General features: G+C 45.4%; 12 protein-coding genes and 3 non-coding genes across 15 annotated transcripts; 5 read left to right on the top strand and 10 right to left on the bottom strand.

Moving 5' to 3' along the window:
* Positions 1-1,060: 1,060 nt before the first annotated feature.
* Positions 1,061-1,685, bottom strand: CANTADRAFT_7648 (uncharacterized protein; the record flags this gene model as incomplete). The annotated part of the gene is made up of 2 exons (XM_020211153.1): positions 1,061-1,169; positions 1,507-1,685. The coding sequence occupies 2 exons, from the start codon at positions 1,683-1,685 to the stop codon at positions 1,061-1,063; spliced, it is 288 nt and encodes a 95-aa protein (XP_020063320.1).
* Positions 1,686-2,432: 747 nt separating this feature from the next.
* On the top strand, positions 2,433-3,413 carry CCE1 (cruciform cutting endonuclease; the record flags this gene model as incomplete). Its single annotated transcript, XM_020210303.1, has 1 exon — positions 2,433-3,413. The coding sequence occupies one exon, from the start codon at positions 2,433-2,435 to the stop codon at positions 3,411-3,413; it is 981 nt and encodes a 326-aa protein (XP_020063319.1).
* Positions 3,414-4,688: 1,275 nt separating this feature from the next.
* CANTADRAFT_41350 (phosphopantothenoylcysteine decarboxylase complex subunit) lies at positions 4,689-6,488 on the bottom strand (the record flags this gene model as incomplete). The annotated part of the gene is made up of 1 exon (XM_020208865.2): positions 4,689-6,488. A coding segment is annotated over one exon (1,800 nt), but the record flags the coding sequence as incomplete, so codon positions are not given.
* Positions 6,489-7,865: 1,377 nt separating this feature from the next.
* CANTADRAFT_27089 (signal peptidase complex catalytic subunit) lies at positions 7,866-8,321 on the top strand (the record flags this gene model as incomplete). The annotated part of the gene is made up of 1 exon (XM_020207993.1): positions 7,866-8,321. A coding segment is annotated over exon 1 (365 nt), but the record flags the coding sequence as incomplete, so codon positions are not given.
* A 212-nt stretch (positions 8,322-8,533) lies between these two features.
* On the bottom strand, positions 8,534-8,606 carry CANTADRAFT_t194. Its single transcript has one exon. It is a non-coding gene; the product is annotated as a tRNA-Thr (tRNA).
* A 10-nt stretch (positions 8,607-8,616) lies between these two features.
* On the bottom strand, positions 8,617-8,690 carry CANTADRAFT_t193. The gene has a single exon. It is a non-coding gene; the product is annotated as a tRNA-Asn (tRNA).
* An 11-nt stretch (positions 8,691-8,701) lies between these two features.
* On the bottom strand, positions 8,702-8,775 carry CANTADRAFT_t192. The gene has a single exon. It is a non-coding gene; the product is annotated as a tRNA-Asn (tRNA).
* Positions 8,776-9,613: 838 nt separating this feature from the next.
* Positions 9,614-10,715, top strand: CANTADRAFT_27088 (3-oxoacyl-[acyl-carrier-protein] reductase (NADPH)). The gene has a single exon (XM_020207992.1). The coding sequence runs from the start codon at positions 9,839-9,841 to the stop codon at positions 10,613-10,615; it is 777 nt and encodes a 258-aa protein (XP_020063316.1). The 5' UTR covers positions 9,614-9,838; the 3' UTR covers positions 10,616-10,715.
* A 99-nt stretch (positions 10,716-10,814) lies between these two features.
* Positions 10,815-12,554, bottom strand: CANTADRAFT_69893 (uncharacterized protein; the record flags this gene model as incomplete). Its single annotated transcript, XM_020211031.1, has 1 exon — positions 10,815-12,554. The coding sequence occupies exon 1, from the start codon at positions 12,492-12,494 to the stop codon at positions 10,815-10,817; it is 1,680 nt and encodes a 559-aa protein (XP_020063315.1). The 5' UTR covers positions 12,495-12,554.
* Positions 12,555-12,804: 250 nt separating this feature from the next.
* On the top strand, positions 12,805-14,262 carry CANTADRAFT_7642 (uncharacterized protein; the record flags this gene model as incomplete). Its single annotated transcript, XM_020211151.1, has 1 exon — positions 12,805-14,262. The coding sequence occupies one exon, from the start codon at positions 12,805-12,807 to the stop codon at positions 14,260-14,262; it is 1,458 nt and encodes a 485-aa protein (XP_020063314.1).
* Positions 14,263-14,448: 186 nt separating this feature from the next.
* BUD22 (Bud22p) lies at positions 14,449-16,043 on the bottom strand (the record flags this gene model as incomplete). The annotated part of the gene is made up of 2 exons (XM_020211030.1): positions 14,986-16,043; positions 14,449-14,943 (listed from the first exon to the last, which is right to left on the bottom strand). Exons 1-2 carry the CDS (start codon positions 15,898-15,900, stop codon positions 14,449-14,451), a joined length of 1,410 nt encoding a protein of 469 aa, XP_020063313.1. The 5' UTR covers positions 15,901-16,043.
* A 62-nt stretch (positions 16,044-16,105) lies between these two features.
* CANTADRAFT_27087 (tRNA:m4X modification enzyme) lies at positions 16,106-17,495 on the top strand. Its single transcript, XM_020207991.1, has one exon. It carries the CDS (start codon positions 16,190-16,192, stop codon positions 17,399-17,401), a length of 1,212 nt encoding a protein of 403 aa, XP_020063312.1. The 5' UTR covers positions 16,106-16,189; the 3' UTR covers positions 17,402-17,495.
* A 47-nt stretch (positions 17,496-17,542) lies between these two features.
* Positions 17,543-18,046, bottom strand: TMA19 (Tma19p; the record flags this gene model as incomplete). Its single annotated transcript, XM_020211842.1, has 1 exon — positions 17,543-18,046. One exon carries the CDS (start codon positions 18,044-18,046, stop codon positions 17,543-17,545), a length of 504 nt encoding a protein of 167 aa, XP_020063311.1.
* A 171-nt stretch (positions 18,047-18,217) lies between these two features.
* On the bottom strand, positions 18,218-21,209 carry DAP2 (Dap2p). The gene has a single exon (XM_020208319.1). The coding sequence runs from the start codon at positions 20,929-20,931 to the stop codon at positions 18,460-18,462; it is 2,472 nt and encodes an 823-aa protein (XP_020063310.1). The 5' UTR covers positions 20,932-21,209; the 3' UTR covers positions 18,218-18,459.
* Positions 21,210-21,488: 279 nt separating this feature from the next.
* Positions 21,489-25,289, bottom strand: SLN1 (Sln1p; the record flags this gene model as incomplete). The annotated part of the gene is made up of 2 exons (XM_020210339.1): positions 21,489-23,052; positions 23,137-25,289. The coding sequence occupies 2 exons, from the start codon at positions 25,287-25,289 to the stop codon at positions 21,489-21,491; spliced, it is 3,717 nt and encodes a 1,238-aa protein (XP_020063309.1).
* Positions 25,290-25,908: the final 619 nt, after the last annotated feature.

Genomic DNA, 25,908 nt, shown 5'->3' with positions numbered 1-25,908 from the left:
TCTTTATTCATTAATCCTTCAATAATTAATTTTCAATAATGGACTTTACCCATTAATACTGTAGTAATTTATTATCATTGGATCTCCAATGATTTACCATCATCACTATTGTCCCAAAGATGCCTATCCTGCACTATATACTATGATATGCATCTTATAATAAACCAAGCAGAAGTAAACCAAATACACACAATTAACGAATTTCATCAGCGAGTCAAAGAAAATTAGTTTAACACCTTGCTTAATATGCTACTTTGGTCATAGATCATTGATTGGTTAACTACTCGCAAGATCTCCGATTAACTGGTATTTTATTCATGGTTAATGGAGCTAAGTACTCAGTAAATTATGGCCACTTGTATTCGTTAGGAGCAACTAGTCGAATATTAATTCAAGCACGGGTTTACATCAGTTCTTCTTGGATGTGGGGCTACTGGCTTCCACTCCTGGATAGCCCGTGATCCATATCTATTTATAGTAAAGCTGTTGATTTACCACATTCGCAGTAAAGGACGATTCTGGTGGCCTAGAATCCACCAACGGCCAGCAAATTCATATGAAAATGTTAGAGCTAGCCTAGAGCCTAAGGATTTATTCAGTAGAGTAGCACGTACATGTCATCTCTACAAGCACAGGACTTCCGTAAGGATTTCCAAGAATTGTAGCAATTATCATGGCCCCGTCAACCGCAACTGTCATAGTCTACAGCTTCAACCTACTAATTATCTCTACAATCAGGTCAGTCTATTGTTAGCATCCACAGCCCAACCCATTAGCATCCAGACAGCCCAACACATCAAGTCTACTAGCACACTGGTCCCATCTCTACTGCCCCCCACCAGTGCTCCCACACAGCCACAAGTCGCATAACCACAAATCAAGCCAGTAGTGCACCCATATCAGGCAAAGCCATATCCATGCAGGGGTCGATCAAGGATGATCTCCTCCGCCACCAGGGCCTCTGGGGTAGTCAGAAACAGGGTTTAACCTTGTTAAGAACGTTGCTGGAGCACTGGACCGATGAGGTCCGAGGCGTAGCCAACGCTGTTCATTATACTACCTAAACCGGATCGAGAGGGTGTGAGACTTCTCGACATGGTCTGTCGCCAGCAACTGGTGGGGTGACACAACAACCACCATGGATACGGGTGACTGGTGGCAACGAGTGACTGGAGACGGAGGATGATTGCCATGGTGCGATGAGCAAGTCTCACATGCTTATCGAAGATTTTTTCAGGGAGAACCACAGTTCGGGTAGGCATGGCAATGGAACATTCATAGTAATAAGAACGTAGGGAAAACGAGTTTGAAACTAGGAGTCTGGCTTCAGACCTACAGAGTCGATTAATAACAACGTATTGTATTAAGCAGAAATAAATTAACTAGTGCTAGCTCCATCTAATGTATTAAGGAAGCTTAAATATATTACAAAAAACCAACCAAATGAACTGAAATCTCAGGAGGAAGTCAGGAGATTCTGACCAGTATCAGTTAGTTTAGAATAACAAAGCAACACCAGCAGCAGCGGCGGCGGCGGCACCAACAATGTTGACGTTGGAGACACCGGCGGCGTTGGAGGAAGAAGAGTGGTTGGATCCGTTAGAACCGTTAGAACCGTTGGAGGCGTTGGCGGCGGAGACAGCGGTGGCAGCAGTTAAAGCGATGGCGATTTGTTGGAATTGCATTTTGATTATTGTAAGTGTGATGAGAAATTTGGAAGGTCCGGGAAACCTCCCATATTTATAGCGTCCACAATTGCCGTCTAAATTCAAGCCTGTTATCGTTACCAGGTGCCCGCCTCAATTAGGATGGATTGTCTCCTATTTTAGGAAAGTTTATTGAGCGCGCTCCGTGCATAATTCTGCAAGGCCCGTGCCACTCGCATTTGAGAGCAACGCTCATTTCTTTTTTTTTTGTTCGTTAGCTAAAATTCGGTGGCCGCCCTGAGTCAAGGGCCAGGGTCTTGCACCGATGGTGGCCGCAAAAAAGCCGGGATTGCGGCATGGGAGTATTCCCTTCATCTTATGACCGCCTCCAGAGTCTGTCCGCAGCCTGCTCCTCAGCCTCCCCGGTAGTACCCGCCATTCTTTGAAGCCCCTATGACTCTTCGGCCGGGTGAATCTGCAATGTACCTGTATGCACTCCATCGCGCAATCTTTCACGATGACGGTGGCTGTGCGTGTCGTGCTCACGCTCATAATCGCCGTGCCTCCTTGTCGGGACGCCCGAGCCAGGCGTCGCTCGTGTAGCTATTTTTGGGCCCCAGCCGCATTTATTCTTGGCCCACGCGTGTAGCCTTCCATCTCAACTCCACGCGTGCTATTCGGTTGCATCATCCACGCGTTGGTCCTCACCATCTTCCGTCTTTATCTGCCCTGACAATCCCATCGCCACTGTTTCAGCTTCTGATTCTGCCTCGTCTCCGTGGTTCCATGTCGTCATTGGCCCAGCTCTCCAAGCTAAAAATATCACATCTCCACCTGCTTGCCCAGTTATGTGGTCTTCCCGTGCCGCCCAAGGCCACCAAGGCTGCTCGTGTAGCCAACATCGTCTCGGGCCTCACTCTCGCTAGCCTCGTCCCCGCGGCTCCCTGCACCGTGCTAGCCATCGACATTGGCGTCAAGAACTTCTCGTACTGCGCGGCGTCCTACGCCAGTCTCCAGGCACCCCCCGTGGCCAGGGTCTCGCGCTGGAACAAGCTCGATCTCCACGCGGCCTACGGTTCGTCCTACGTCCCGCTACTCCTGCCCCAGTCCTCGGTGGACTCGCGCCGCTACTTGAACCATTTGTGCGTGCTGGCTGCAAATGATTTGCTCGCACTACGTCCCGACGTAGTGGTGATGGAGGTCCAGCGGACTCGGTCCAACAACAATGCTCGGACCCTTCCCAATGTGCTTGTCAACTACACGGTGGAGGCGCTTCTCCACTCGACGCTCACCAACGCTGGCCTTGTGGTGGTGCCCATGCATGCCACGTCCATGGCCTCGTTCTGGATCAACCGCTTCTTCAAAAAAGCGTCGCTAGCGCGCACTAAACTGGCGTCCTCCACCAAGGCCTGGCGGTCGCTACTCGTGTTCGAGTCACTCTTGCCTTCCGGTGCCGTAGCCATGCCTGGCTTTGCTCCTGCGAGCAACTTGCTGGCGTCTAAGAAGGCAGCGGCGTTGTTGTCTCATCTCGCTATCGAGCCTGCTGCTGCCAACAAGATCGACGACTTGGTGGACTCGCTCTTGTATAACCTCACAATAAGTGCTCAGCTCCACAACCAACACTTGTTGGTGGAAACGTTGGCTAGCGAGGGAGACCTCGTGCGGTTTATTTGCGAGCGCAACGCCCACCAGGTGCGGATGGTCCAGGTGCTCATGGACAGGTACGAGCTCGAGTTGGCCGAGGAATTCGAGGGTCTTGTGGGGTGAGGATGGGGGACTAAATCCAGACAATTTAGGATGGTCGTAAGGGTGTTCTACTGGTGGAAAAGGCCAGTGTTTCTGGCTGAATCGGTTTTATTGATGGAAATTCACGGTTTTACCACTTGCGACGGTCACTCTCGCAATGGCCAATGATCCCAGGTGAATCGGTTTTATGACATTACTGGCTTATTTTACGACATTTACTTCTTGCTGTTACGACTCCTGCTCGAATTTACTTGGGTTATTCTGCAGTTTTACCACTACATCCTTAAAATGACTAATGATTCGCAAGTGAAATTATGGTTTTATGACATTTAGTACTCTATTTTATGACTCGCTGGCGGAAATGACCAATAGTTGGTGAATCTATGGTATACGGCTATTTCCTCGATTCTACAAATTATCATTCCTTGATGGTACGCTCCAGACTAATGACCTTCTGGAGATGCTTACGGCGTCTGCTTTAAATAGCAAATTCTATTGATGAAACGGATATTATTGCAGCTTTCCAGTACAAAAAGGTTACGGAGGCCCCAAGCCATTAATGCTTCCTCCAGCTCTGCTGGCGAATCCAAACCTACTGTTGAATGTCCTGGCTGCTGCTGAATATTCCGCTGCCTCAATACTGGTGCACTAGGATATTCCCATAAACTATGGAATTCCTCGTTAAAGAGAAATATTCAAAAATCAAAATCCTTACTTGGGGTGATGAAAGAATTCTCGCATCAACTTTACATCTTCATGATAATCCTGTTTTGCAACATACTAGCCAAAATCGACCACTTGGTGACAGGAACATTGAGAATGAACCAAAAATACATCTGATGCTTATTTATCCACGGATGGCTAATAATGCACCCGTATCTCTTTAATATTCCAAAGCTCCTCAGATGTATTCCTGTCTCTCGTGACTGTATTTCTTCCTCCCGGTTAAGTTCACTGGTCAACGCTTCTAGAATCTTTGCATTTTACACATCCAAATTCCTGATATTCACCTACCAACTGTGTTCTGACACTCCAGCAGCTGATTTTACTATTGTACTTTTCAGTTCATTATAGCATCATACTCGTTCTACATCTCATTAGCACTAATTCCTTTGGAGTTGTAAGCACTAGAACCCTTCGCATTTACAAGGTGTACCAAATATGTGATTAATTTTTTAATCCCATGCTTTGATGTACCACGGCATACCTAAGCTTTTGTAGTTTTGTACATCGGTCACTATGGTGTCTACACATTTGGAAGTTTTCCATGCAATTTATTCCTAGATATCCTCCTATTCAAATGATGTTCCTCGTTTCCTGGGGAATGGTGATCTGAGCTACCGATGCTTGATTGTTGCGGTGGTCCTGAGACTCTTCTTGTTCCTCTCCTTCTTGGTCAGTAATTTCGAAAATCATATCATCGTTATCATTGTTATCATTAATATTTTGGGTTATCCCTTCTTCAAGAGCATTCTCATCTTCGTCAAGCTCATCGATGATATGATGATCTCTCTGAACAACCTTGTCCTCGTCCACTTCTTCGGCATCGTCATCCTCGTCGTCCTCATCGTCATCGTCCTCATCATCGTCATCATCATCATCATCATCGTCGTCATCGTCATCGTCATCTCCTTCATCATCCCCTTCATCCTCATCGCCTGCCTCTTCATCCTCTTCCTCTTCATCCTCCTCCTCGGCCATGGCTTCATCATGCTGCTTTTTTCTTTCAGCCTTCAAACTATTGATTCTTCTCCTCAAAATGTCAACTATATCGCTCCATTCTCTCATTCCACCCATTCCGATGTCACCGCAAACCAAGACCTTCTCCACGGGTTTCAACACCTCTATACCAAAGCCTGACTCTGGCAGGGAAAGCAAAGAGATTTGTTTGGACGTTATTGGATGGATATACATAAAGGTGTTCATGGCTGGAGCAACGAAAATCGGTTTCTTGACGGTTTGATTGGAAGTGGTGGTTGTGGGACCCCACGATCTTATGATGGAGGTCAATAAGTTATCCGCAATTCCATTTGAGATCTTAGCAAGCGTGTTTGCAGAAAGAGGGGCAATCAACATGATATCAGCCCATCTTCTCAATTCGTTGTGAAGAATCATTTTATCGTAAGGGTTCTTTGGCTTTTTCTGCACTGCAGCAGATGGATTCAAGTTGGACATCACGTTGGAGGTGCTGTTCCCACTGACTGGAGGAGTGATGTTAGCAGTTGTCGCGGTGGAGGTTGAGGTTGTGTTCCAAGCATGCTCGTTAAAATTGGCCCACTCGTCTTCGTCTCTCCAGATCTTGACATCGTTGTGGATCTTCAAACCCTTCAAGAAGTGGCCAGCCGACTTAGTGACGACCAATTGGATTGAGATCTTCGACTTGCCGTAGATTTGAAACAATTTGTCGATGATCAAAGGCACCTTGATGGTGGCCACGGATCCTGTGCACCCCAAGAGGATGTGGAACTTGCCATCATCCTCCTTGGTCAAGTACTGCTGGAAGGGAACAGGAGGACCCACTGGCGAAGCAACGATAGTCTTATTGGACTTCTTGGTCGAGTTCTTTCTGGAAAGACTGGTGCTAGGAGTGTTGATTTTGATGGGCTGGGGAGCAGCTGCCGTGGAGGAGGACGGATTTCTCTCCAAAGTCGTATTTTGGGTGGCTGGGCCCGTGGGAATCGGGGTTTGTGAGCCTGCTGGTGGAGGAGAGGGCGACATGATCTTGCGGCCCGTTTTTTTGGACATTTCGAAGGAGTAGGTGGTAGGCAAGTGGGGCGAGGTCTCCAAGTTGGGCGAGTTGACTCTGGACGACGCTCCGCTGGAAATATACCCGTGCTGCACGTTGGTGGTGCTGGGAGTCTGCTTCAAGTGGCTGCCTGAGGCCATGAACGACAATACGTCGGCGCTGGAGTTCTTTCTGCTCTTGGTCAACGAGGTCTTTCTGGATGGAGGCATGGAGGGTGCGTTGGAAGCCAAGTTGAGCTGTGACAGCTGGAGGTGCTCATGGCTGGTGACGTTGACGGCAGAAGGCTGGGCTGAGATGGTGAACCGACGGGATCTCTCCTGGGAGTCCAAGTCGCCAAACGACACCGACTGGGTGGGCTTCAACGGCGTGACCAGATGGATCTGGCTGATGGGAGGCTGGACGGGAGTCACGAACGGTGGTCTCTGGGGCTGGGCGCCTGTCGCATCATCCTTGTGGGAGCCGTTGGTCGGCAGGGGGTCTCTTGGTTCTGGAGGCGTCATTGGTGGTGGTAGCTAGTGGGAATGGATTTTTTACCACGAGCAATCACGGTTCTGGTGCTGGCACACTGAGGTAGGGACGGCTGGGAAGATGCTAGCAAACTATCAACTTCTGGCGTTGACGGTAATCAAGCTATGGCAGTAAATTGGAGAATTCCCGTAGTAAGGCTCAACGGAATGGGGCGCCTACAGTGCCAACAGTTCCGCGAAGTCCCCCAAGTTAATACGTGCCACGACAGGGTCACCACGGTGCCACCAGTCCACTACATTTCCGCTGCCGATCACACGACTCCACTATTCCTCGTCCCCCTACTCCAATACACCGTTCCTCTACAGCCCCACACCCTCTAGACTCCCTCGCGCCTCGAGATCAGATCGATCCAGAGATCCAGCAACAGATCTCCCCCGTTGGGTTCGCCAGTACTACCGAGAGGCGGTGGCGCTGCGCGCGCGCTGCCCGTGGTGGAACTGGCGTGGGTGGCCCAGGGCGGTACTGAACCGAGATTGCTGTTAGTGGCAGGGAGGCATTTGCGTGATTAAATATGATTGGACTCAAATTTTTCGCAGCTGGCGAGCCGTGTGAGCAGCGGGAAATAGGCTGGCTGGGCAAGGCACCAAGCACCTAGCATCGGAATATGGTAGGGGTGAAATTATCAACTTCTCGTACTAACCACTCCTCTCGCAGGAAGTGTGCTATTTTTTTGTATCTTTAGGATATGTAACTTGTAAGTGAATCTATTTTTCAAATATAAATTATTAAATGTATTTATTTAATAGGAAGAGCAATAGTATTCTACTTGCCTAGTATGCTCACGAACAGCTCAACTAAAGATGATCAATTATTGTTAACCATTGTATTCATATCTTTTATTTGCTAGTCAATGCGTAGTATTTCAATCGAAATGAATCTTTTATATCTCTAGACACGAAAGTGAACGTGTAACGCAAAAGATCTATAAACGTAATGTATACATATCCATGAATATTTGACGGAAAATACAGATAAAGGTATTCACAAATAAAGAATCATTCTGATTAAGAAAGCTCACGTGCCTCGGGTCACGTTACACAACACCTGACGCTCGCCATACAACACGCTGGCCAACACTCCTCCTCCAACCCCACACAATCATGAACCTCAGACAACAATTGACCCAGTTCTTGACACTCGCATACGTCTTCTCGTCCGCTTTCATACTCTGGAAGACCCTCTCGGTGGTGGCCAACTCTCATTCGCCCATAGTGGTGGTGTTATCGGGATCCATGGAGCCTGCATTCCAGAGAGGTGACATCCTCTTCCTCTGGAACAGGGACTCCCAGGCCAACGTGGGTGACATCGTGGTTTATGAGATTCAAGGAAAGCCTATTCCAATCGTGCATAGAGTGTTGAGAGAACATCACAACTCTGAAAAACAGTTCTTACTCACCAAGGGTGATAACAATGCAGTTGATGACTTAGGGTTGTATGCCAAGAAACAAAGCTATTTGAATCAGAAGACTGATTTGGTAGGCACCGTTAAAGGTTACCTTCCAATGCTTGGATATGTCACTATTTTGATCAGTGAGAATGTCTACTTCAAGTACGGATTATTGGGTTTGATGGGAATTACCTCGTTGTTATCTGATGAATAGAGAAGATAATAAATGATTATATGTAATGCAGCGTAAGTGAATGGATATGGCCGGTGTGTGTTTTTCAATGTAATTAAACGGTGGTAAACTACCTTTGATTATCGAGGTTTGTTATCGAAATTTTCGACCACTCCAGCGATTAAACGGCTCCAAGAACAAAATCTGCGTAAACTGAATCTTGAATTATTTGATTGCCTTCCGCTTAAGTAAAAGAAGTATGCTACTAAATCAAAAATATAGGTCCTAGGACAAATTTACAAAAAGAATGCCTTCAGCCAGATTCGAACTGACGATCTCCTCATTACTAGTGAGGTGCCTTACCAACTTGGCCATAAAGGCAGAGAACAAGCGACCTCGGTGAGGGTCGAACTCACGATCTCAAGATTAACAGTCTTACGCCTTAACCAGCTTGGCCACGAAGTCAATGAAACAGACGACCTCGGTGAGGGTCGAACTCACGATCTCAAGATTAACAGTCTTACGCCTTAACCAGCTTGGCCACGAAGTCTTGTACTTGTTTAGGACGAGTGTTTGTAGAACCACACTCTAGTAAGTTAAATTTAAAAAATGCTCCTAATTCGTCTCTCAAGCAGCTATAAGTATTTATCTAAGTCTAGAGAGCATACTCTGAAATTTTGGCCCTCCAGGGGCCACTCAATAACTAGAAATTTTGTGTGAAAAATCAAAGATTTTTCTAGAGAATTCAGGCACCTAATATGCTTGCCAAGAAAGCAGGTAGGAAACTCAAGGAGAGTAAATAGTTCAATATATTACCCCATCCCTTACCTCTAAGAAAAAAAAACTGAAACAAATCAAACTTTTCGAGATCAATGGTCTCCATGAGGTTAATCACTGAGTCAGTTTCCCACCACTTTTCCTGTTGATTTGAAGGCTAAATTCAGAGAACAATATGGAATAGGCTTGCGAGGCATTTAGAGGGTAGATTGCCATACAGTTCCCACTCACAGATATTTAGCAATACATAGGGTCAGAGAAGAGTTTCTTTCGGCTCCTTTGTCTTCATTAGTGGGTGGTTGCATACATCTGCAATTCAAATTAATTTTCCCAGCCCATTCGACGATTAGAGCAGGGGCTACATTTCAACAGGAAAACTATAATTAGACTGTGAGGATAATTGAAATGGATGAGCCAGGTCAAGAAGAGCTTCCAGGCTTGTAGCATATTACACCCCGAGGGCCCAGTTTAAGGGCTAGACTCTGACTACACAGAAATCAGCCTGAGCCTGTTTTAATTTCTATATTTGTCACAAATTTTCCAAAAACGCCGAAATCACACCTCATTTTTCTTACATCGACTTTCTCACAAATACGCATTAGACGATAACCACTGAACCCAAAACAGAGTCTGCAGAGTGTAGTATTACTGTTAGACCCCAGTACTAGGCCGCATTAAGTGTTCCTTTCCCAATTCTAGCGAACACTCATCATATGGCCTCATGAAAGCTACGCTAGGCTCCTGAACCGTAGCAAATGCTGGGGCCCGTGCATTGTGGAACAGGACCTGACTAGACCCGCATCGATTACATAATCTACAATACACCAGTTGCTCTAATGGAGCTTATCGGACACAAGGCATTGGTGACAGGCGCATCAAGAGGCCTAGGCAAAGCCATCTCGCATGAACTCGCATCCCGTGGATGCTCGGTGGTCCTTTTGGCCAGAAACAAGCACGCTTTGAGAGAAAACCTCCTCCAACTTCCGTGCAACTCTCCGCATCAAGTCCATCTGTACATTGACTACGACCTTCTAGACGTGCTACAAGAGCCCCTCGACCCTCGCATCTCAGAAGAGCTCAAGGGAGTTTCTGCATTGGTCAACTGTGCGGGAATCAGCAATTATGTGCTTCTTCCACGGTTAATGAACAAGTACATCGAGAGCACCATCGCGTTGAACTTGATAGCTCCAATTGTTCTATCGAAGCACGCCTACATGCCCATGTTGAAGTCGGCGTCCAGAATATCCAAGGCACCTTCTGGCACACTAAAGCGTCCAGTCATACTCAACATATCCTCGGTGTTGTCGTTGACGGATAAGACTCTTGCTGGAACTTCTGTCTACGCAGCCAGCAAGGCAGGGCTATTGGGCTTCACCACCTCACTAGCCAATGAGCTCAAAGGCAAAGTCCGGGTCAATGCATTATTGCCAGGATTGGTTCCTGGCACAGACATGGGTGCCTCTGCACATCTCGACGGGGAATTAGGTGCAGTGACCATCGAGGATGTCGTAAAGGAAGTAGCTCGGATCATTTGCGACGATACTGTTAATGGAGAATGTGTGATACTAGATGGTGGTAACAGCAAGTTCATAGAAGCAACGATTAAAGAATAAAATAATTGGAGAGTGTCATTATAAATGGTTATCCTATAAATACAGCTGTTCCATGTAGATAGTATTGTGTGCAATTTCATTTTTTATTTCTATTCATATTCAGTACATATCGTATTGCAGTATCAATTTTGGAATAGATGTAGTATACAACCTGGTAGACCCATCATACTGCTTTTCATAAAATTTTAGTGAAACCGATTTACCTATACAAATCCTTCACCGTACCCAACCTTGTTCCTCTATAAGCTCCATAATACTTCTCAAAGCATAACTGTCCCAAGTCAAATAATTTGGTATCACCTGTGTGATATAGCCAAACTAAAAAATCGTCCAATTCCGTATTAGGAATCAGCTTACTTGGAGCAACTTGCATATCAATCAATAAGCTACTGATTTCTTCTGGCGTATAACTTCCAAGGTCCAAAGTTTCTCCTGTGTCAAGAAAGTAGGCTCTCAATATTGTCATCAAATGGTAGAAAGTTCCATTCCTGATCAAAAATTCTTCAAACTGGTACTTTCGTTCTTCCATATCACGATGATCTTGAAGATGATCTATGACTCGTAACACCTTCATCTCCAAGAAATTACTAATCTTGAGTAATGCCTCAAAGATTACTTCATTTCCGGGATAAAGGGAATTATACACAAGTGGATAGTCTGGCAGAAAGAACAACCAGCTGGTTATCAACTGTTGCATTTGGTCATAACAGTCATTTAAATGCTCCATTATCTCTATTGTTGTGGTGGACGACTTGAGCAATGAACGAGTTGATGCTATGAGATTTGTGATTGTGATTGCAAGGATCAGATTATTTTTGGGATGCTGTGGGTTCCGTCGTATCACTGAATAAATATCCGGAATGAGGTGTTTAGGAACGTGGTTTAGCTTGTTGTTTAGCGAAAGACTATTCAAAAAATAATTGTCATAATTGTCTGGACCAATGAAGCTTTTCCAGTACCCAATATCATGAAGAATCCAGAAAATTTTGGTATTATGGACATTTTCGATATTCCCATTTAGGGCATGAATTATCATCCGATCTATGGATTCTCCATATTTCGAGTCATATAACCAGAACTCGCTGAATAAACTCCTCGATATAATACGCAAGATCTCCTTACCTTGCTTACTTTCTTCCTCTAACCAATGGACCAATACGGGTATCAAAAGGAACAAAATCTGGTTCAGATGAAAAGTTAGCAAGTGAATCAAATAACCGAAAAAGAAGTAAATTCGGTACGAATTGGTGATCAGCTTGGGTTCCAATTCAAACCAATGGTCAATATCATCAGAAAGATTTGTTTGTGATTGCTTGAGAATGGAAGGTAGAGCATCTTGATCGAACAAAGATGCCTGATTTGATTTGTAAAAAGTTGATTTTGTAGATAACGCCATAAATTTGCCCATTTTAAATGAGCTGAGTGTGGATAATTTAGGAATACTACATGGGTATGCGTTGGTTGTGGTGTGGATAATGTTCTGAAAAATTTGAAAAATCTCACGATAGGCCTGGTAAATCTGCAGCGATATGTATGGCTTCAATGATTCCAATCTGGCCTTTGAATCCTCCGGATTAATAAAAGAGTGGGGTATAGATGCAGGGTCTTCCTTCGGTAATTGTCCAAAATCTGGCTCAGTATAACTGATATCAGCCTCATTTTCATACCCGGTTTTTTGCTTTTTTGTTGGTGGAAGATTGACATTGTTGTCATTTGTTGAAACCTGGTGGTATGGTTCATGTGGAAACTTGAACTCAAGAATATCTGGATACTTCACGTTCAAACCGTTAAGTACGTGTATTTTACTGATTAGTGGCCTGACTATCCGCTTGAGTTTTGCCACATTGACCTCGTGCTCCGAAGGCCCTTTTCGCCTCATACCATCATACGAACTATAGGAGTAGTTGTTGGACTAGATCCACTTGGATCATATTTGTCGATCTGAAACAGAGATCACGTGACTATGGCATCGAATGAATTCTTGAAATTGAAAATCAGGCTAGGAATTCCTACCTCTCTAGGCCCCAAAACCAGCTTAACCCACTCAAACAGCTTAAGAACGCCTGCGAGCAACTTATAACTCCATAATTTCTGACTGGTAATATAATTACTCGGGATTGAAATTTCAATCACGTGACTACTGTCCGTATCTCAGTTTCACCAAGTGGCATCTAAAACCATAGCCAATGATGTACGGAAAGCTGCTCCTTTTTGGAATTACCCTCTACTCGGCATTATCTATCGCTTCTGATGCCCAAATTCGTGGTGTGCCACCCTCAGATCAGCATTTATATGCGCCTGTCGACAACAATGGAGTAAAGCAATGGCATTGCTTGGGAGACCCTTCTATCATATTATCGTACGATCAAATCAATGACGACTACTGTGACTGTCCTGACGGCTCAGATGAGCCAGGAACTAATGCTTGTCCATATAACTCCAGCAGAAAGTTCTACTGTGCCAACAAACACCATATCCCAGGATTCATTGAAACCTTCAAATTGAACGACGGAACTTGTGATTATGACATATGCTGTGATGGTTCTGATGAGTACTTGAGTGGAAAGTGTGAGAACAAGTGTGAGCAAATTCATGAGCAGTTCGTCGAGTACAAACTGAGAGTTGTGAGTGAGGTGGAGGAGTCCTTGAAGGTGAAAAACAAGATGATCGAAGAAGCTCGTAAGATTAAAGCCTTGATGGTGCAAAAAATCAGTGAAATGAACTCAGAGTTGAAAATCAAAGAAGAGCAGATAGAGCTTCACATTCAGCAACAGGAGCAAGGCGAAGATGAAGAAGAAGAAGAAGGTGAACAAGTATACGATAAACTCGAGCCTTACTTGACCGAATTGTCACACAGAATGCACGCATACTCCCAAAAGGTAAAGGACCAGGAATCCAGGATATCCTATCTTGAAAAGGCTTTGTCCAAATTGACCCAGGACTACAATCCCAATTTCAATGATGCAGCAGTTAAAGAGGCTGTCAAGGCATTCCAAGAATATGCATCCAACTTAGGAGAAACTACAAGCGTCGCTGATGCTTCCGAAATTTTGAATTCGTTGATAGATTCGACCAAGGATTTGTCCTTCACATCCCAGAATCTGGGCAATGTTGTACCTAGCTTCGCCAATATGGCACAATACTACTTTGATCAATTTACCAAGCCAAAAAACCAAGAATTGCCCAAGAAGAAGAGAAGGTCCGAGAACTTTGATCTCGAACTGGAGTCTAAAGAGAGGGACAGCTTGAGGGACGAAATTAAGGTGTATGAGGAAGACTTGACTAAAGATTATGGTCCAGAAGGGATCCTTAGAGCTTCTGCATCCTCATGGGTCAGCGGAAGTATCGGAGAATACAAGTATAAGCTAGGATTTTTAAACTCCATCTATCAAGACTCCATCTTGATTGGAACCTATACTAAATATGAGGATAACAAGTTATACTTCACCAATGGTCACAAGTGCTGGAATGGGCCATATAGATCCGCAGTGGTCGAGCTTATTTGCGGGGCACAAAACAAGTTCTTGAATGTCAGGGAACCCGAAAAGTGTGAATACTACTTTGAGGTGGTTAGTCCTATTGCTTGTGAGGAGTTCACGGACGATGACATTCTCGCCAACTTCAAAATAGACTACACTAATTTATGAATATAGGTGTGAAAACTTAAATTAATAGTGTAAGTTACACTAGGTTGATCCTTTGAAAGCAGTTTCGAGTCTACGACTTTGGGCTATTATAAGAACACTAACTTTTACTCAGGAAAGCCATAGCCAATGTACAAAAAAATGTAAAAAATCCTTTCGCCTAGTTGACTGTACAATATTTCTTTATATTTAGTCGAACTTGATCTTTTTACCCTCGAACTTGACATTCTTGAGCTTCTCTTCAGCCAATCTCTTGGCTTCCCAAGAAGGATGTATCTTGGGCTCTGGAACCACTGCAGTAACCTTGACGTCGGAGCTGCCTGTATCTGGTCTGACCTTTCTTTCACCCAATGGAAGGATATTGGACCCACTAGGAGCAGCTTCCATGGCCAATTTGGCCTTCAATTCTCTCTTACGACACCTCTCTTCGTACTCCTTTTGTCTGATTTCTCTCTCACTAGCAAGGGCAGCCTGTTCGGACTTGACATGCTTGGCCTCCTTACCATACTTGAGGGCCCAGATCTTTTGTCTTGCCCTTTGACCTCTTCTGTTCTTACGTTGGGTGGTTGCTTCCTTCACCACTTTGTCTGCGTCAGGATCGAAGTCGTCTTCATCATCAGAGCCTCCAGAAAAGTAGCCTGAGGCTAATTGAGGAAGATTGTGCTCTTTCTTCTCCTTCTTCTCCTTCTTCTCTTTCTTGTTCTTCTTGGTCATTTTCTCGTCCACTTGATCTTCCTCGAAGAAACTATCCTCAGATTCAACATCGGATACTTCATCTGCAGATGGTTCTTCGTCAGTGATTTCGTTGTAGTTGACATTTGGATCAATTTCAAATTGTTCTTCTTCGGAAGCACCATCGGAGTTTTCATAAATGGCAAACTTATCCAAATCTTCTGGATTCATTTCTATGTCAGAGTCAGTTCCTTCGTCTTCGCTGTCTCCTTCATTGTCACTATCGCTAGAGCTGTCGTCATTTACTTCACCATCACTGTCAGCCTCGACGTCCTTACCTGTAATCTTCTTTCTGGTATCCTTCTCCTGGATTGTTAAGTTTCCTCTCACCAATTTGAAGGACCATTCCACCTCTTGTAGGACACTTTTCACTGCCTTGGTGTTCCACAAGTTGGAGAAGTAGTTATTGAGCTCTTTGTTATTTTGACAGTGAGTTATGAAGAAAGTGGAAGGGTTGGAAATGTCATTTTTGTTCAAGATCTTGTCCCTGATCTCATTGGAAATGAAGGCAGGAGGATCAAGCTTCAAATCTTTAGAATGCAAAATGGTGTTGGTGATGGTTTTGATTAATTTGGAGGTTATCAAGTGGTCGAGGTTCTCTTTTGATGTTATGAAGTCTACGATGCTCTTCTTCGGTCCGTTCTTGTCCAACTTTCCCAAGTCAGCCTTGGTGATCTTGGCTACTTCTTTTTCCACTTTTTTGTACGAGCCATAATATTTGCGTTCGAACAACTCCAGTTTCAATGCTAAGATCTCTTGTTCTGCCTCCTCGGGCGAAGTAGGCAACTTCTTCAAGAGCTTGTCGTTGTTTCTGGCATTGAGAAGCTTCTTCGTGTGAGGGTATCTGGGGGAGTACTGCTTGAATTTGACTTCAAGAAGATCAAGCTTCCAAGTGTTATTCTTCTTCATGCTGAAGTAATGAGATAGTAGGAGGTAATATCAGTACAAGGAGATGGAGGCGAGTGATAGCAACTGCATACAAATGATGAGATTCTCGAGAATAGCACTTAGCAGTCTTCCTTGAACAGTATAGCTGTTTCTGATAGTTGTAGAAATTTCGCGATGAGATCAATTTTCACCAAACCATATCACCATGACAGAGACAAAAGAGACGAAGAGGAGGAAGACAGAGACAAAAGATAGACCAAACCCGGTGCGATGTGAATTCTATATTGAGAAGAAGAGGAGGTACTGTGGAATGCAAAGAAAGGCCGACCACCGCTTCTGCTCAGAACATATGATCAACGAGTCCACTGGTGAAAGAATCCCATGTCCGTTGGACAATAAACACACCGTGTGGGCTAAAGACTTGGCCATACACTTGAAGAAATGTAATGCTAAGCAAAAGGTGGAATTCGATATCTGGTACGAAAAAGATTTAAATAGTGGGTGGAAACACCTGGAGAACTTGGCTCCAGCAAATTTGGAACCTTCAACCGAGGAGGCCGAGAACGATTCCTTTGAAAAACACCTTGAACTCTTGAAGAAGATCAAGTTTGACCCGTTGCCCATGAAAATTCTGGAACATTCAGGATTGAACCCAAGAATCTCAGAACTAAAGAATCCTAAACATGCCCTTCAACAGTCATCGTTGATCGGAAACATGAAGCAGAAGGGATTGTTGGACTCAAATACCTTTTACCTCGAGTTTGGATGCGGGAAAGCGGAATTATCTAGGTTTGTGAATTTGTGTATTCTTGAAGATTTAAAGACCCTGAAAATCGCCCAGCATGGTATTTACGGCTATGGACTCATTGACCGGGGTATAAACAGAATGAAAATGGATCCCAAGATCATCAAAGACTCGAGAGACGTTGATCTTGAACCCAAAGTCAAAAGAACCAGAATTGATATCAAAGATCTCAACTTGGATAAATTTTTACAGGATACAAATGCTGACAAGGTGGTTGGTATTTCCAAGCATTTATGCGGAGTGGCTACAGATCTCACCTTGAAGCTGTTGTTGAATTCCACGTTGTTGGAGTCTGGAAAATTCGGAGGGGTAGTTATTGCCATGTGTTGTAGACATGTCTGCGACTACCACGAATTACTACCACAGTCACGCCAGTACTTGAAGATGCACGGCTTCGATAGCATGGAGGGCTTCAAAGCTTTGAAGAAAGTGGTCTCGTGGGCGGTCTGTGGAGTTGGAAGAGCTGAAAAGAAGGACGAAAATGGAGAAATTGAACGAGACGAGAGCTTGGAATCGACTGGATCAGATTCTATGGAGCATGGACTTACCTACCACGAAAGAGAGACCTTGGGGTTGACAGCCAGAAGATTGGTAGACGAAAGCAGAGTTCATGCTATCAAGGAGTTAATGAAAGATTACGATGTTGAAATATTCAACTACACCGAAAGGAAGATAACCTTGGAGAATGTGTGCTTGAGCATCCGTCCACGCGTATAGACCCATCCGAAATGCATTGTCTTCACCACTAATCGTAGGATCTATGCCGCGATAACAATCGGTATACAGGCAGCTCATCGCATGCGAAAGCGAGTTCTAATTGAAATACATTTATTAATATCTTTTGAGAACTAAACCCGTTTAACACTTGTATTGAGAAACAGCGTGCTTCCAGATAGCAACGTATGGGGTGGTACCGTCTTCACGGTAGTTCAACAAGACGATCATTCCATCTGGGTCCATGGATTCACCAGTGTAGAAGTCCCAGTCGTTGAAGGAGCCAATGACCTTCTTGACGTAGGTAGCGGCACCCTTTTCGAAGGTTTCGACGGCTTCTGGGTCCTTTTCAGCCAAGTGAGCCTTGACCTTCTTCATGTAACCCTTGATGTAACCGAGGAAAGACTTCTTGTCGAATTGGGTTTGTTGCAATCTGAAAGAGTGGACAACGTTGTTGACAGTTTCAGTACCGTCTTCCAAAGCTTCTTCAGCATCTTCAGCAGATGGGTTGGCACCGATATCGATGTCACCGTCACCGACCTTGACCATGGCACAGTCGGCTTCCAAGATAACACCATCGACTTCAGTGAGGTCGTAGGCGTCGGATAACAATTCGTCGTCAGTGAAGATATCTTTGTAAATAAGCATTTTGATTCGAGGTTGAAACAGTAACGAGTAATCTCAAGGTGGATGTGTATAATTTATATGGCCAGGGTAAAATTTTTTCAGGGCCACGTGATGAATTTACGGGATGCGATGGATAGGCGCGCGGCCCCGGCGTTACCCGCCTTCCGTATCGGGTAGTCTATATCAGTGTGTGTATTAATACTATCGATGAAATGAAGGTGCTGGAGCTTGCCAGCTTTCCTGGAGAAGTCCTAGCGGTACGTAGGCGTCGTTGTAGATGTTGGTAGGAAACACGGATGTGGCACATATGAGGCCAATTATTGGTTGTGATTTGTACCTCTGCCCGTTGCTAACCGTGCACGCCTCGGGATGCGATCTAACAGATTAGAATCCTGCTTGGCAGGCCGACATCAATATCCATAGGCTGTGCATACTTAGTTGAATTCACCCCTGAATGCCTTTCTGAAAAAGTCCAAGATTCTGTCATAGACGATCTTGTTACCATTGTGGTATCTGATAGAATGGTCACTGTCAGGGAAAATCATGAAATCAAAGTTCTCCACGCTAGCCAAGTTCAACTCATCAATGAGCTTAAGTGATTGTTGGACGTGGACGTTGTCATCACCAGAACCGTGGCCAATAAAGAATTTCTTGACCGACAGCAAGTTGGTAGCATTACTGATGGAGGCGGTTCTGTAACCTTCTGGGTTTTCTTGAGGAGTACGCAAGTAACGCTCAGTGTAGACTGAATCGTATAACTTCCATTTGGTCACTGGTGCGATGGCTAAGCCATAAGAGAATACTCTTTCGGCATGATCTGTTTCCAACGTCTTTAATGTAAGGAAACCACCATACGACCATCCCCAGATTGCAATGTTGTCCGAATCAACATAATCACGTTGACCCCAGTGCTTTGCAGCTGCAATTTGATCCAACGGTTCGTAATGTCCCAATCTGTCTCTTACTGTAAACTTGTAGTCAGCGCCGAGCTCAGGATTGAGGTTGTTGAAACCTGTACCACGGCCATCAACAGTCACAACCACTGCATCCAATTCTGCAGCAACAACGGAGCTGAATCCAACACTGAAAGATTTAGAGACAAGTTGTGATCCTGGTCCTCCATAGACGAAAAACAAGACCGGATATTTACGCTTTGGATCGAAGTTCAACGGGAAGGTCTCAATCGCATTAGCCTTAATTTTGTTTCCAGTTTCTTCATCCACTAAGCTTACCACTTGATACTTATTTTCAGGGATAACGTACTTCTCCAAGTTTTCTGACAATGCTTTGTTTGCTTCCAAAGTCTTGATGGTTTTAGATTCATATAAATCGATCAACTCCTGATAAGGAACATTAGGACCTTCGTAAGTCAATAATAAGTATCTTGAACCAGAAGAAAATGAGCCAGCATATACACCTTCTGCGACAGTGATGTCCTTGATCTCAGGTAAACCTTGATCAAGGATGTTGACGGAGTGAAGATGTCTTTCAATCGAAGATTTGATAGTGCTCTTGAAATAAAGTTCATTCTTGTTGTAATCAAAGGATTCCACTGAAACCACTTCCCACAAACCTTTGGTCAACAATTTACCTTCCTTGCTGCTTGGAGGAGAAAAGTACGCCAAGTGATTATACCCATCTTCCACAACAATGTCGATATAACCATCATCTTTACGGCCTGCAGCCTCGTCTTTAGGAATGTATACAGACTTAGTAATTTCAAACCAAGACTTTTTAGCAGTGTGTGATCTCACCAACTCAATAGAATTATCAGTAGTATCAAGCAAGAAGATTTCCAATAAGTCACTGGCTCTGTTGGATGTTCTGACAAGTAACGAGTCACCGACCCATGTAACCTCAGTGATCAATCTCTGGTCAGACTCGATTTTGTCGGACTTTAACTGCAAAAGTTGGTCAGTTTCTGTCGACAAGTCGTACACCACAATATCCACAATCGGGTTAGGGTAACCCGGCTTTGGGTACTTGATATTGACCAACTCGGGATAATCATCTTCGTCATGTTGGACATAGTAAGGGATGGTGAATTCAGGGACTTCGGTGTCATTAGACTTCAAGAAAGTGACCTTCTTACCATCTGGCGACCACCACAAGGCGATGTCTGTGCTGAACACCTCTTCTTCGTAGACCCAATCAGGCTTACCGTTGAAGAACTCGCGACCTCCGTCAAAAGACACTTGGGTGACCTTGTTGGACTTAGTGTTCTTGAGGTAAACGTTGTTCTCGTAAATGAACGCAATGTCTGTGGACTCTGGCGACCACGATGTCACCGACACCTTGCTGTTGGTGTCCAAGAGGGGGGTGATGGCGTGGGACTCGACGTCCAACACCCAGTACAACGCGAAGGACGAGTGTCTCCAGTGTTGGGTGGAGTTAGTCTTCAAGATGGCCTGTTTCAAGTTAGGGGACGCCACCAACGAGACGATGTCGTAATGGATGTGCTCGTGCTCAAATGATGACTGGTTGTACAAGGTGTATTGGTAGTCTTCGTCCACGATGGACTTGATGACGTATTCCACGCTGTTGTTCTCCTCCACCTTCAAGACGTAGGTGCCCTTGTCGTTGGAGATGGACTCAGGCTCGTGGATCCACTGCAAGTCCTTGAACTTGGGGCTGAAGACGCCATCTCTCACGGCCGAGAAGTTAAGTGGCAACTTTCCATGGAAGTCTGGTGCTGGCCTGGCAGTACGGACTCTGTTGATGGCAGACGAGGCCAATCCGACCTCGAATACGTTGATTTCATGGAGCAATAACGAGGAGCCCCATATTAATACTGCGAGGAGGGTACCGGAAAAGAAGAAGTTTTTGAAGTTGTAGCTGCCACTGGAGTAGAACGAGCGGTAGGGATGTTTCTCGTCGGAGTTCTTCCGCTTGAGTGTCGAGAACATGCTGGCGTTCCGGGCAGGATGTGCTAGTGGTGGCTATTTATTGGAAGCTGGCTGGCTTAGCGCCGGCAGGTTTTGGGGCCACACCACGAAGGGCGTGCGGTGCAAAAGTGCCACAGGAAATGCTCGCCAGAAACGGGGCGTGTGCAGGAGTTTCGAGGGTCATAACCGTTTGACATCCGAGACAGAAGCCAGGAGTAGGCTGGAATGGGCTGGAATGGGGAGAAGGGATGTAGGGCCAGGCACAGGACGTGGCTCGTCGACTGCCGAGAAACCTCTACTGCGGTGCTACTGGGCTACTGGGGTTGATATGGTCTATATTAATTACTCGTGGAGCCGCACTATACCTTCTAATAACGGGGCCAATGGAGCCGCACTATCGTGTATGGGAAATCGTGTATTCGTGCCGTCAATTGTGGAAACAGATCTTATCTATCTTGCATATACTTCGAAGGGTATTATTTGTCCGTCAACGCTACCTGCGAAGACCATCATGTATTACCTGAATATACTTGATATTTTTTTCAGTTTCTTCTGGAGACTCGATTACAGATCGTCGTTTACTGGAGCCTCTTTTCGTCTCCGTTGAATGTCTGTGGCGTAGTCACCACCTCGCTCAAAAGCACAGGGCTGAACTTGACGATGGTCTTGCGCAAGTTGGCTCGCCTGATTGGCTTGGCCAAGAAGCCACTCATGCCACTGTTCAAGCATTCCTTGACATTACTCTCGTCAGCAAAGGCGGTGAGCGCGATGATGGGCCGGTCGTAGTTGAGGTTGTTCCGGATCATCTTCGTGGCGAGCAACCCGTCGATTTTGGGCATTTGAACATCCATCAAGATCACGTCGTAGGGATGCAAGTTGCCTATTGATTCCTTGACCAACTCCACCGCTTCTGCACCGTTGCAGGCCATGGTGACGTTGTGGAATCCTTCTAAATGCAACATTCTCTTGATGACCTCTTGATTCACTAAGTTATCTTCTGCGACCAAAATGTGAAGATCCGACAAGTCGTCGAGTAGATTATGCAGTGAGTCGTTGCGTTCACTGCCGTTGTTAGAATTCGCAGTTCCCGTAGATGACCTGGCAATTAATTGAGGCTTTTCGAGCAATGTTGTTCTAGATGGGATCTCTATCTTAAAATTATGTTTGCGCTTTTCTTCGCTGGTATGAGAGTGCTCTGAAATCAGGTCATCGCCAGATTTGATGTCTCTACTTCTGATATTGGATTTGGGTGATTCGTCTCCGCTTTCTATAATCTTGACTTCCGGCGTTTCGAAGCTGGAGTCCATCTTGTCCTCAGGAGTCTCGTTTTCAGATATCTCCGTGTTTTCAAACACAACCTTTCTGTTCATCCTGGCATTAGGATTATATTCGTCGTTACAGAATTCGTCCATATCTTCATCCAGAACCACAATCTCTCCCGTTTGTGGCAACGGTACAGTGAAAGTAAATGTGGATCCCTGCCCCACAGATGATTTCAATGTCAACGTTCCTTTCATCATAGTGGCTAACTGTCTGCAGATCGAAAGACCAAGACCAGTACCACCATAACTTCTAGACAACGTTTGATCGCCCTGGATGAATGGTTCAAATACCTTTTCTTGTAAGGCTGGTTCTATACCCGGACCTGTGTCAGTGACTTCAATTTGAATTGCCCAGGTCTTAGGCTTGTACATGTTTCTAATTCTGTAAGTCTTGCTATTTTTGACCATTTCATTGGTACCAAGATTCGAGACAACACTGTTTCTCTTTGCGTTGTCATAGAAGGTACCGACAGTAGTATTGGCCACGCTTGAATTATGGAGTTCAGCCACTTCAGAGTGTGGAGGGAGTAGACCATTTTCTTTTCCGTCAGATGATGAATCGGTGATTTTTTCATTAAGCACTGATGAGGTACTGGAGTCAGAGTTTTTAGCCACTTCAACCGACTTTCTTGAAAGTATTGAAGAAGTGTCATGTTTTCTGATGCTTCCAATGGAATGCACCGAGCTGGCTCCAGATGGAGTCTTGGGTAACGGTTTCATATGATTAAACTGTGACTCGAATATGTTATTTTCGTACTCCGCTGTTGAAAGTGTCACCACACTTATGTTGTCATTATCTAAGTCTGTATCTACCTTTTTTCTTTTGAAGGTATTCGACTTCTCTAACATTCCCAGAGTGTCAGAGGATTCACTTTGATCTTGTGCCAACAGGTTCAGGCGGGACTTGGAAATGGGCTTTATCTCTGAGATGTTCGATTTGTTTAATAAAGTGCTGTCTCCATTTGAAGAGGAGGGCGATTCTTTTTTGTTATACTTGGGCAAAATGTTTACCTTTGCAAAGTTTTCCCCAGCAGACTTCTGATAATCGTACTCTCCCAACAATTTAAATGTAACTCCGACTGATCCATCGACAGGTGTGAATTTCAATGAATTGGATACAAGGTTCATAACAATTTGAATGATTCTATTAGAATCTCCGTGGAGGACTAATTTTCTGATGACATTGGGTTTGATCAAAATCTTAAAGTTGACTCTTTGATCTAAGGCCAATTTGGTAAAAATGGATTTAACTTGATCCACCACCTCCAAGATTTGAAAGTTGGATTTTTCCAACTTGGATCTATTTAAGGTGTTCTTGGAATAAGTTAACAACTCCGTCAAGATATGCAAAAGTAACTCTCCCGATCTGTGAATTAATTCCAAAGAGTCGTGGATTCTGGTATGATCAGATTCATCCATGGCAATAGCAGTCATACCCAATATACCATTCAAAGGTGTTCTTAATTCGTGAGAAATGTTTGCAATGAAAACCGTTTTAGCCTCATTTGCTGCTTCGGCCTCGATCTTCGAGGCTTCAAGCTCTTTTGTTCTCAGTTTCACTCTGTCTTCCAAATGTGCATATTGTTTATCCAATTCGTCAGTCATGATATTAAATGCTTCTGTTAATTCGGTCAACTCATCTTTGAAGAGTTTTTTCGAGTTAGGAATCTTGCCTGGCAATCTGATGGCAGTAGAGTGTGCTGAGACCGTGGTGCCAGTGTACACCGAGTTTACACTGTTTCTTTTGTTCAAGCCGGAATTTTCGTCTTTTCCACCTCTTGCACGTTTCGTGAAAATTTCATAGCCACCTGAAGATTCTAATATGGATGGTGAACTTCCATGAGACACAGCAGACGAGCTTGAATGATTATTTTGCAAGTATCTCTTCTTTGATTTTGCGATCGATTCGGTGGCAGCTTTCAATTTGGTGATAGGCCGGATGAAGAACACTGCCAACGGGAACGTCACTAGACACATAAATACACCTGTACCAATCACCACGCCGACAATAATATTGATCAACCTGTGGACTGGCGCGTAGAATTTGGAGTGACTTTGCTCTATTATGATGGCCCAAGTATTGGTGGGATTAAGTTCAATCTGGTTGTAGCCGATAGCCACCTTTTTATGCTCGATATTGCGCACGTTCGTTGCAGAACCGAAGGCCTTGGAAAAGGCCTCCTTCACTGCGGAGGACGCGGTGATGGGATAGTGTATGGAGTAGAATGACTGCAGATCCACGGGAAAAACGGGATCGAATCCGTCAATCAGGGTGATGTTTCCTGCCTTTGACGAGCTGCTACTGTATGTGGCGCTGCTGTAAGTGGGACGGACTGCGATCACCTTGTAGTCGTCGGAGTCGCCTTTGGTGGAGTTGGTGTTGAGGCTGGTGGTGTCGTTGATAGCGGATCGGAGGTTGTCGGCACTCGCTATCACGGTGAGGTAGCCAGCTAGGGTTGGTTCTGGGAAGATGATGGATGTGTTGGCAAACACCGGGAGGGTAATGCCCATGAAGTAGGTGGAATATACGTCTGAGTTGTTGCTCAAGGGGCCTGTATAGTACGCTGGCGACGAGGGCGTCACCGACTGGAGCTGAACAGGCACTGATGCGTTCTTTGCAAACGGATACAACGCATCCATGGTGGGCTGGGTGATAGCCGTGAGGTTATTGTAGCTGTTTGCCACCACATCCAAGTCGAGGTTGTAGAGCCTGGCGCCCGCAAAGAGCTCAGAAGACGTGAGGAGCTGGTCGAGCGTGGTCTGGGCTTCGGCAAACACCGCCTGGGAGTAGTTTCCGGCTCGGTATGACGAGAGGGCCGAGTTGATGGAGTCTCTGTTGGTGAGCCAGTAGATCTGGTAGTAGGTGTACTGGAGCGCCTGCTTGACCTGGGTGGCCTTGAGCTCGGCGATGACCTCTAGCCGCTCTGCACGCAGGTTGCTGAGACTGTTGGAGAAGTAGACGGTGGTGACTAGGGCGAGGATCAACAACGAGAAGAGGGACGAAAAGCACACGAGGATGATGAGCTGGGGCCTGATACCGATTTTCCACCGTCTCATCGCGCATGCAGTGTGTGGAGGGGATGGCACCGGATGGTGACGGCCAGGGAGGGAGGCAGACGACGGGAAGAAGGAGTTAGGGTGGTTTGGACGGTAGGTTCGTGGGAAGAACCGGACGAAGGCAGGGCTGCGGGGTGCGAGGCGGAGCCACTGGCGGAGACGGGTGTGGGGTGGTGCCGTAGGGCCTGAGGAGTTGTCCTGGGGGTGCTTTGATCTGCCGTAGAGGTGTGTAGTGTGTATTCTTGCGAGAACTGGGTGGATAAATGATGAGCCGATTACGTAACTGGGTGCAGGACTAAGGCGAGGTGGAGTGCGTAGCGGAAGGAAGCGTAGTGGAACGCAAGCGGAGCATAGGTGCAGGGAGGACGGAATGCACAGGAGGCAGGCAGGTACGGAGTAGGCCTGGGTGTTACAGATGAAGTATGGATGTTTACAGAAGCGCACTCCAGAGGAGTACAGATTTCTCTGGAAATAACTGCAGAGGGAAGATTCCTAGAGGAAGTTCGGATATTTTCCACCTTCGCTCACTAAGAAGCAAGCCTGGAACACCCACTTGCGGGTCCAGAAGCGGTTTTGGGCGATGTGGCGCATCGAGGGGCCCGATGGAACCGATCCAGTG

This window comes from Suhomyces tanzawaensis (genome assembly GCF_001661415.1).
Source record: "Suhomyces tanzawaensis NRRL Y-17324 unplaced genomic scaffold CANTAscaffold_6, whole genome shotgun sequence".
NCBI classification, from domain to species: Eukaryota; Fungi; Ascomycota; class Pichiomycetes; order Serinales; family Debaryomycetaceae; genus Suhomyces; species Suhomyces tanzawaensis.
The sequence above is the reverse complement of the archived record's forward strand: the minus strand, read 5'-3'. Positions and strand labels throughout refer to the sequence as shown.

Coding starts and splice junctions, on each gene's coding strand:
- CANTADRAFT_27088 (XM_020207992.1), top strand. CDS start 9,839: ATGGAGCTTATCGGACACAAGGCATTGGTGACAGGCGCATCAAGAGGC.
- CANTADRAFT_27087 (XM_020207991.1), top strand. CDS start 16,190: ATGCAAAGAAAGGCCGACCACCGCTTCTGCTCAGAACATATGATCAAC.
- DAP2 (XM_020208319.1), bottom strand. CDS start 20,931: ATGTTCTCGACACTCAAGCGGAAGAACTCCGACGAGAAACATCCCTAC.